The sequence below is a fragment of the Salmo salar genome, unplaced genomic scaffold, assembly GCF_965601325.2.
Source record: "Salmo salar unplaced genomic scaffold, fSalSal1 ptg000129l, whole genome shotgun sequence".
Taxonomy (NCBI): Eukaryota; Metazoa; Chordata; class Actinopteri; order Salmoniformes; family Salmonidae; genus Salmo; species Salmo salar.
The window spans coordinates 1,741,959-1,752,981 of record NW_027675318.1 but is presented as its reverse complement, the minus strand read 5'-3'; the positions used below and the strand labels follow the sequence as shown (position 1 = coordinate 1,752,981).

The 11,023-nt window shown below is 38.4% G+C and overlaps 1 protein-coding gene across 1 annotated transcript; it reads right to left on the bottom strand.

The window, feature by feature from the left end:
• Window positions 1-634: 634 nt before the first annotated feature.
• LOC145866116 (uncharacterized) lies at window positions 635-7,178 on the bottom strand. The gene is made up of 2 exons (XM_082970972.1): window positions 6,585-7,178; window positions 635-2,398 (listed from the first exon to the last, which is right to left on the bottom strand). Exons 1-2 carry the CDS (start codon window positions 6,967-6,969, stop codon window positions 1,155-1,157), a joined length of 1,629 nt encoding a protein of 542 aa, XP_082827098.1. The 5' UTR covers window positions 6,970-7,178; the 3' UTR covers window positions 635-1,154.
• Window positions 7,179-11,023: the final 3,845 nt, after the last annotated feature.

The following is an 11,023-nucleotide window of genomic DNA, read 5'->3' as shown; positions in this document are numbered from 1 at the left end:
ATTAGTACTTGAATGTTGTCAATAAATGCTGGAGTGATGTAGGATTGTTAATACAATTGATTATAGACCAATTTATTATACTGAGTCAATGTGTATAGGCTGCAAGGACGTTGAATTTAAGTTGTTTTCAAGTCAATGAAAAAAACTACATCTTCTCAACTTTCACTTTCAACTAAAACTGAATGTGTATTGGATGTTGGGCATAGTCTTATTTTCAACATCTTTTCAATTACATTTTGCTGGGTGGGATATTTTCCATGCATTTCATCATTAAGTCCTTTAGGAAATAATGTCTGGTGGGCGTGTCCAAATCAATAACCAAAATGCAGAAACAGTTTGGGATGAATTGAAAATCTAAACATAAAATGTGCTATATACACAAACATCTGCCACAATAATCATATTACTTGTATTTTTATTAAACAAGCTTCTTATAAACTGCACAAGCACCAGAAACACTGTTGTTATGACAAGTAGCAATAAATCACTGATATCGATTAGGGGGGAAATCAGGTTGTACGTGCTGTTGAAACTAACACAACTAAAAAAACACATGGAAATGGGAGATATATTTTACCTCACTGGTTAGAGGACAACCTGCAGAAGACAGTCAGCTACATTTTGGAGTGATGCATTTAAATGTAGGGGTCGCTAAACAAAGGAACACAACACTTATTCATCGATATCATGCTAAAATCATTTGTGTGACAGGAGGGAGATGAAGTTGCACGTCCTGTTAAAACTAACAGCTCAAAAACCACACGGAATCTGGGAATAATGTGTACATCCCTGGTTAGAGGACAACTGGTAGAAAACAGCTGGCTACATTTTGAAGTGTTGCATTTTGATTCCAGTGGGTCACCAACATGGTAAGTGTAACACAACTCTTTTTTTGTTAGTCACTTTTTGTTATATCACATAAATAGTACTCTTCCATTTCAGAGCCTGGATTTTCCCTCTGAGGCTAATATCCATATCATGTTGAAATCAATAGAACAGGGGACAAACGTTTAGGGTTCTACATTGTGACATTATTAAAATACTCCTTCTACAATGTTAAAACATTCTACATTGTGACATTAATTCATTGATATCATGAAACAACTCCTTCATGTATGTATTTTCTGATATTTGATCAGAGATCTTTTATCAGATTATCTCTGGTCACAGCTATGAGGTTTCTCTCCTGTGTGTGTTCTCTGGTGTTGAGTCAGAGAGCCAGAATCAGCAAAACTCTTCCCACATTGATCACAGCTATAAGATTTCTCTCCTGTGTGTGTTCTCTTGTGTGATGTCAGATGGCCAGATTGACCAAATCTCTTCCCACATTGATCACAGCTATAAGGTTTCTCTCCTGTGTGTATTCTCTGGTGCACTGTCAGCTGGCCAGATCTACCAAAACTCTTCCCACATTGATCACAGCTATAGGATTTCTCTCCTGTGTGTATTCTCTGGTGCACTGTCAGATTGCTAGATTGACCAAAACTCTTCCCACATTGATCACAGCTATAAGGTTTCTCTCCTGTGTGTCTTCTCTGGTGTAATATCAGACCCCCAGACTCAGTAAAACTCTTCCCACACTGATCACAGCTATATAGTTTCTCTCCTGTGTGTGTTCTCTGGTGTGATGTCAGATTGCTAGATTTACCCAAACTCTTCCCACATTGATCACAGCTATATGGTTTCTCTCCTGTGTGTGTTCTCTGGTGCACTGTCAGATTGCTAGATTGACCAAAACTCTTCCCACATTGATCACAGCTATAAGGTTTCTCTCCTGTGTGTCTTCTCTGGTGTAATATCAGACCCCCAGACTCAGTAAAACTCTTCCCACATTGATCACAGCTATATGGTTTCTCTCCTGTGTGTCTTCTCTGGTGTAATATCAGACCCCCAGACTCAGTAAAACTCTTCCCACATTGATCACAGCTATACGGTTTCTCTCCTGTGTGTGTTCTCTGGTGCACTGTCAGATTGCTAGATTGACCAAAACTCTTCCCACATTGATCACAGCTATAAGGTTTCTCTCCTGTGTGTCTTCTCTGGTGTAATATCAGACCCCCAGACTCAGTAAAACTCTTCCCACATTGATCACAGCTATATGGTTTCTCTCCTGTGTGTGTTCTCTGGTGCACTGTCAGATTGCTAGATTGACCAAAACTCTTCCCACATTGATCACAGCTATAAGGTTTCTCTCCTGTGTGTGTTCTCTGGTGAATTTTAATGCCTGTTGATGAGGTGAATCTCTTCCCACAGTCAGAGCAGCAGTGAGTTCTCTTCCCTGTGGGTCTCTGCAGGTGTTTCTTGAGGTGTTCTGATCTGGAGAGACTCTTCTCTGCCTTGTCAGCATCATGATGTTGTTGAGGCTCCTCAGAGGATCCAAGATAGTGAAGTATCTCTCCTGTGTGAACAACAAAGTCAGACAGATGATTTAAAGGCCCACAACAGCAGAAATCCACTGTAAAAGGTGATGCCAACAGCGTAGCCATGATGTTGGACAACAATTGACATCTGTAATGAATGTAAAAATGATTTGACAATTGTCTTAAAATGAGCAAGAATAGTCATATTTTGTCTTGTTTTCACATAAGTAGTAACATCGATGATTGTAGGCTAGAAATAAGTTATTCATGTTGTTGAACCTCTAAGCAGTGTGCCAGACGACTTTTGGTCTCCAATATAGGCCCCTTTCTGTGTTAGCTAAAATTGCAGCACGAGGGCAATGCGCACACAATTTGATTGCAGAAACACCTCCCTGCTAATGAGGAAACTACTGGTTATGGATGTAGGGTATCTGCTAATGAGGAAACCACTAGTTATGGATGTAGTATATCTGGTAATGAGGAAACCACTAGTTATGGATGTAGTATATCTGGTAATGAGGAAACCACTAGTTATGGATGTAGTATATCTGGTAATGAGGAAACCACTAGTTATGGATGTAGTATATCTGGTAATGAGGAAACCACTAGTTATGGATGTAGTATATCTGGTAATGAGGAACCCACTAGTTATGGATGTAGTATATCTGGTAATGAGGAAACCACTAGTTATGGATGTAGTATATCTGGTAATGAGGAAACCACTAGTTATGGATGTAGTATATCTGGTAATGAGGAAACCACTAGTTATGGATGTAGTATATCTGGTAATGAGGAAACAACTAGTTATGGATGTAGTATATCTGCTAATGAGGAAACCACTAGTTATGGATGTAGTATATCTGGTAATGAGGAAACCACTAGTTATGGATGTAGTATATCTGCTAATGAGGAAACCACTAGTTATGGATGTAGTATATCTGGTAATGAGGAAACCACTAGTTATGGATGTAGTATATCTGGTAATGAGGAAACCACTAGTTATGGATGTAGTATATCTGGTAATGAGGAAACCACTAGTTATGGATGTAGTATATCTGGTAATGAGGAAACCACTAGTTATGGATGTAGTATATCTGGTAATGAGGAAACCACTAGTTATGGATGTAGTATATCTGGTAATGAGGAAACCACTAGTTATGGATGTAGTATATCTGGTAATGAGGAACCCACTAGTTATGGATGTAGTATATCTGGTAATGAGGAAACCACTAGTTATGGATGTAGTATATCTGGTAATGAGGAAACCACTAGTTATGGATGTAGTATATCTGGTAATGAGGAAACCACTAGTTATGGATGTAGTATATCTGGTAATGAGGAAACAACTAGTTATGGATGTAGTATATCTGCTAATGAGGAAACCACTAGTTATGGATGTAGTATATCTGGTAATGAGGAAACCACTAGTTATGGATGTAGTATATCTGCTAATGAGGAAACCACTAGTTATGGATGTAGTATATCTGGTAATGAGGAAACCACTAGTTATGGATGTAGTATATCTGGTAATGAGGAAACCACTAGTTATGGATGTAGTATATCTGGTAATGAGGAAACCACTAGTTATGGATGTAGTATATCTGGTGATGAGGAATCCACTAGTTATGGATGTAGTATATCTGCCTGGAGCAAAAAATAGTGAGCAAAGATTTTAGTGTTCACAATGTATTCTGAATATTACAGCGCAAGATCAGGAGTGCTACTCAAGGAAACTCACATTAAGCTCTGTGTCTATTCACTAATTCACCACCGTGGGGGAAAACTCAGGGGAGTTCTCATAGGCTGACAGCAAAAATAGCCTCCATTTACAGGTTGCTTATGAGTGCATTTCACATTAAATATGGATTATAATTGTAAGACTCGCTTGAATCACCTGCTTAATATGTTTGTGTTATTGTCGCATATCAACTGATTTATACTTAAAAAACACTTCAACCAGTAAAATGCTCTTTGGCTTTTCCATCAGCCTGACAATGAGGGTTTGTACACTAAGTGTTTAACAAATTGGCCCATAACTTCACCTAACAATAACATAGACCTACTGTAGGACCCATAACTTCACCTAACAACAACACAGACCTACTGTAGGACCCATAACTTCACCTAACAACAACATAGACCTACTGTAGGACCCATAACTTCACCTAACAATGACGTAGACCTACTGTAAGACCCATAACTTCACCTAACAATAACATAGACCTAGGACTATAAATCATTTAATATTTCAGGTGAAACATGGAAACTAAAATGTCTTTGTCATGACATTTCATAACCTGATCACCAGATCATTTTGTGAATAATCCCACTAGGCTACTCTGTAATGTGTTGTCATTCTAAATGTCCTGAATAAAGGAAAATAGCTCTGTGTGTTGTACAATAGCCTATCCATCAAGGAACAGTTCTCTACACATTATGAGCTAAGTATCTCTGTGTCCAAACAGACTAACAAGACCCTATTGTAAATCAAGCAGACAATAACACTATATAAACATAAATTTGTTAGGGATGTTGGATCCAACATGGAGAACGGCATAACTGTCTTTACCAGAGTAATGAATGAAGAAGCACTTTGGTTGTTGTTGCATGTCCTGATGTTTGTCATGTGACTGTCATTCAGAAAATGATTTCCTGGATCAGCTGATGATAGTTGAACATGTGACTGTAACTAAACAGCTACAGTATTAAGTATTATGTGTAATTATTGAAGAACGACGTTAATGACAGTATCTATTTGGGTGTTGTCAATAAAGTTAAGGTGACTCTCGGTTAGAACCATTGGATTTAGCAAACTCTGAAATTATTTAGGATTTCTGTGCCCATAAAAACTGTTTTGCCAGCGTAACATAAGGAGACACTAAATGTTACGTAGGTAGAGAGCATTTCAGAGATCTGAATACAAAAAAACGTCCTAACAGGACAATAACCTAAACCACAAGGCCAAATCTACACTGGAGGAGCTTACCAAGATGACATTGAATGTTCCTGAGTGGCCTAGTTACAGTTTGGACTTAAATCATCTTGAAAGTCTATGGCAAGACTTGAAAATGGCTTTCTAGCAATGATCAACAACCAACTTGACAGAACAGGAAGGATTTTAAAAAGAATAATGAATATTCACATGAAGATCAGCCTCCTATTGGATGACATGACGACTTCCCATCAAGCCAACTCCTTGAAGGCCTTACTATGACATCACTCCTTCTAGTTTGCAGTTGTTAAAAAAACACTATTTTGCTCAAAACATTTATTTGTTTCCCTTTAGTGTGTTTATAATTTACTGTATTTATATATCACTTTTCAACAGGAAAGGACGTCATGAACAATTCATACAGTACAAAAACATATTCAAGTGTAGAATGCCCTTTTAAAAATCACACATTAGTTCAACAACTGCAGAGTTTGTGTCCCTGTTTTATTAGATAGTACTCACTGTATTTACTGGTGTTAATCAGATCAATGCCCCTGTTTTATTAGATAGTACTCACTGTATTTACTGGTGTTAATCAGATCAATGTCCCTGTTTTATTAGATAGTACTCACTGTATTTACTGGTGTTAATCAGATCAATGCCCCTGTTTTATAAGATAGTACTCACTGTATTTACTGGTGTTAATCAGATCAATGTCCCTGTTTTATTAGATAGTATTCACTGTATTTACTGGTGTTATTCAGATCAATGTCCCTGTTTTATTAGATATTACTCACTGTATTTACTGGTGTTAACCAGATCAATGTCCCTGTTTTATTAGATAGTACTCACTGTATTTACTGGTGTTAATCAGATCAATGTCCCTGTTTTATTAGATAGTACTCACTGTATTTACTGGTGTTAATCAGATCAATGTCCCTGTTTTATTAGATAGTACTCACTGTATTTACTGGTGTTAATCAGATCAATGTCCCTGTTTTATTAGATAGTACTCACTGTATTTACTGGTGTTAATCAGATCAATGTCCCTGTTTTATAAGATAGTACTCACTGTATTTACTGGTGTTAATCAGATCAATGTCCCTGTTTTATTAGATAGTACTCACTGTATTTACTGGTGTTAATCAGATCAATGTCCCTGTTTTATTAGATAGTACTCACTGTATTTACTGGTGTTAATCAGATCAATGTCCCTGTTTTATTAGATAGTACTCACTGTATTTACTGGTGTTAATCAGATCAATGTCCCTGTTTTATTAGATAGTACTCACTGTATTTACTGGTGTTAATCAGTTCTTCAGTCTTCTCTTCTTCGTCCTCCTCTAATGTGACAGTAATCTCCCCCTCTTCATCCTTCATTCCAAAAACGTCTTCATCTTCTTTCACTTCATCCTCCACTCCAAAAACTGCATCTTCCTCCTCTTCTTTCACAGTAACATCCTCCTCTTCTTTCACTCTGAACGCGTCTTCCTCTTCTTTCACTGAAACGTCTTTCTCTTCTTCTTTCACGGTAACAGCCTCACCCTCTACTTCTTGTTGTATTGTGACATCCTCCTCTTCCTTCTCCTCTTTCACGACAATGTTCAGCCCCAGAGCTTCTTTCTCCGTCCAGCAGACCTCATCTTTAGCAGGAGGAGAGTAGCTTAGTGAGCGCATGGTCGGGGATGTTAGCTAGCTAGGCTAGTGCTAACTTAACCAGCCAGATAGTTGCAACGTAAATATTAAATTAAATGGGTTAGCTAGTTGTTTACACATAAGTATGTTTAAATCACAGTTACAATTAAACCACGAAATTGTCCAAACAGCTTGAATGTTCAGACTTTGTTGGCTAGCGAGCTACCGAGGTGGCTGCAGTTGTTGAAGAAGCGTTCCGTCCACTAGATTATACGTCACACTAGAAACATATTCTGAAAGACACATATCGCCATCTGCTGTCTGGAGGGAGGAAACGCAGTTGAGGAGGGAAAACTATTTATTCTTCATTGAATTATAATATTATAAAGCAGTTTAGGGAAACGTTTTTTCTCTCCATTAAATATGAATATTATATCAACACGTACAAAGAGCAACAAGTGTTGTTTGATTAGTTCAGATTTTTTCTGAGAATTTAAAACAAACTTAACCTCTACTCCACATCTGTATTTCTGATTCAGTCAAATAACTAGATATCAAAATAAGCACCTAGTTATTGATACCCTTGATAAAGATGAGCTAAAATTACTGTATAAATAAACAAATTAACTTTACCCACTACCAGGATATTTTAGCCCAAAACCTGGTTACCTCTCTGCTAGGAGGCTGAAACTTGGCCATAAGTGGATCTTCCAGCAAGACACATCAACATCCACGAAGAAACGGTTATTTGGGCACAAAATCAACATTTTCAATGGCCATCTCAGTCTTCGGACTTGAACTCCATTGAAAACCTGTGGTTTGAATTGAACAGGGCAGTCCATAAGACAGACTAAATAAATCAAAGACCTGGAGAGATTCTGTATGGAGGAAGGGTCTAAGATCCCACCCAATGTGTTCTCTAATCTCATAAAACATTTCAGTGTCGTTTTCCTCCCAAGGGGAGGGTGCTGGAGTATTGAAAACATGGGTGGCAGTAATTCAGACCCTTACCTTTTGAGAATAACATGTTCAACTAAATCTCTTTCTCTGAGCAATTGTTTCAGCATACAATAATATAATTCACCCTTTTTTTTACATAGAAGTATTTGAATTCTTTATTTTATAGAGTTTTTTTTGCTCATCTTTATCAAGGGTGTCAACAATTTTGTCCCCCACTGTACCTCCATACTGCTGCTACATGATGTAACAATACATCATGTAGATGTATATAATGAACAGACTAGGTCTATACTGCTCCTACATGGAGTAACAATACATCATGTAGATGTATATAATGAACAGACTAGGTCTATACTGCTCCTACATTTACATTTTACATTTAAGTCATTTAGCAGACGCTCTTATCCAGAGCGACTTACAAATTGGTGCATTCACCTTATAATATCCAGTGGAACAACCACTTTACAATAGTGCATCTAAATATTTTAAGGGGGGGGTTAGAAGGATTACTTTATGCTGTCCTAGGTATTCCTTGAAGAGGTGGGGTTTCAGGTGTCTCCAGAAGGTGGTGATTGACTCCGCTGTCCTGACGTCGTGAGGGAGCTTGTTCCACCATTGGGGTGCCAGAGCAGCGAACAGTTTTGACTGGGCTGAGCGGGAACTGTGCTTCCTCAGAGGTAGGGAGGCGAGCAGGCCAGAGGTGGATGAACGGAGTGCCCTTGTTTGGGTGTAGGGCCTGATCAGAGCCTGAAGGTACGGAGGTGCCGTTCCCCTCACAGCTCCGTAGGCAAGCACCATGGTCTTGTAGCGGATGCGAGCTTCGACTGGAAGCCAGTGGAGAGAGCGGAGGAGCGGGGTGACGTGAGAGAACTTGGGAAGGTTGATTCAGACCCTGTCAGTGTACCAGGTGGACATTGGGTTGATTCAGACCCTGTCAGTGTACCAGGTGGACATTGGGTTTAATTCAGACCCTGTCAGTGTACCAGGTGGACATTGGGTTTGATTCAGAGCCTGCCAGTGTACCAGGTGGACATTGGGTTTGATTCAGACCCTGCCAGTGTACCAGGTGGACATTGGGTTGATTCAGACCCTGCCAGTGTACCAGGTAGACATTGGGTTGATTCAGACCCTGCCAGTGTACAAGGTGGACATTGGGTTTGATTCAGACCCCGCCAGTGTACCAGGTGGACATTGGGTTTGATTCAGACCCTGCCAGCATGGCCAGAAATGTTTTCCAAGGTCAGTAACTTATAACCACAGAACCACCCCAGACATTTCATGCATGACTAAAAACACCAAAGTATTAGATTTACTGCCATGGTCTAGTATGTCACTGCATCAGACACCATTCACAATGCTGGCTGAGGTACGAGTAAAACATGACATATTATTTCCTAACCATTCACAATGCTGGCTGAGGTACTAGTAAAACATGACATATTATTTCCTAACCATTCACAATGCTGGCTGATGTACTAGTAAAACATGACATATTATTTCCTAACCATTCACAATGCTGGCTGAGGTACGAGTAAAACATGACATATTATTTCCTAACCATTCACAAAGCTGGCTGAGGTACTAGTAAAACATGACATATTATTTCCTAACCATTCACAATGCTGGCTGAGGTACGAGTAAAACATGACATATTATTTCCTAACCATTCACAATGCTGGCTGAGGTACTAGTAAAACATGACATATTATTTCCTAACCATTCACAATGCTGGCTGAGGTACGAGTAAAACATGACATATTATTTCCTAACCATTCACAATGCTGGCTGAGGTACGAGTAAAACATGACATATTATTTCCTAACCATTCACAATGCTGGCTGAGGTACTAGTAAAACATGACATATTATTTCCTAACCATTCACAATGCTGGCTGAGGTACGAGTAAAACATGACATATTATTTCCTAACCATTCACAATGCTGGCTGAGGTACGAGTAAAACATGACATATTATTTCCTAACCATTCACAATGCTGGCTGAGGTACGAGTAAAACATGACATATTATTTCCTAACCATTCACAATGCTGGCTGAGGTACGAGTAAAACATGACATATTATTTCCTAACCATTCACAATGCTGGCTGAGGTACGAGTAAAACATGACATATTATTTCCTAACCATTCACAATGCTGGCTGAGGTACGAGTAAAACATGACATATTATTTCCTAACCATTCACAATGCTGGCTGAGGTACGAGTAAAACATGACATATTATTTCCTAACCATTCACAATGCTGGCTGAGGTACTAGTAAAACATGACATATTATTTCCTAACCATTCACAATGCTGGCTGAGGTACTAGTAAAACATGACATATTATTTCCTAACCATTCACAATGCTGGCTGAGGTACGAGTAAAACATGACATATTATTTCCTAATTGTAAAAAAAATCCCCACTGTTTAACCAGAACAACATGAGTTGTGTCCTTCAAAGTGTTAGTCCATAATCATATTCAGCTACTTAGATGTCATGTATTGTCATGTTCTCTATAATGAAACATCACCACTGTAGATGTCATGTATTGTTATGTTCTCTATAATGAAACATCACCACTGTAGATGTCATGTATTGTTATGTTCTCTATAATGAAACATCACCACTGTAGATGTCATGTATTGTTATGTCATGTTCTCTATAATGACACATCACCACTGTAGATGTCATGTATTGTTATGTTCTCTATAATGAAACATCACCACTGTAGATGTCATGTATTGTTATGTTATGTTCTCTATAATGAAACATCACCACTGTAGATGTCATGTATTGTTATGTCATGTTCTCTATAATGAAACATCACCACTGTAGATGTCATGTATTGTCATGTTCTCTATAATGAAACATCACCACTGTAGATGTCATGTATTGTCATGTTCTCTATAATGAAACATCACCACTGTAGATGTCATGTATTGTTATGTTATGTTCTCTATAATGAAACATCACCACTGTAGATGTCATGTATTGTTATGTTATGTTCTCTATAATGAAACATCACCACTGTAGATGTCATGTATTGTCATGTCATGTTCTCTATAATGAAACATCACCACTGTAGATGTCATGTATTGTCATGTCATGTTCTCTATAATGAAACATCACCACTGT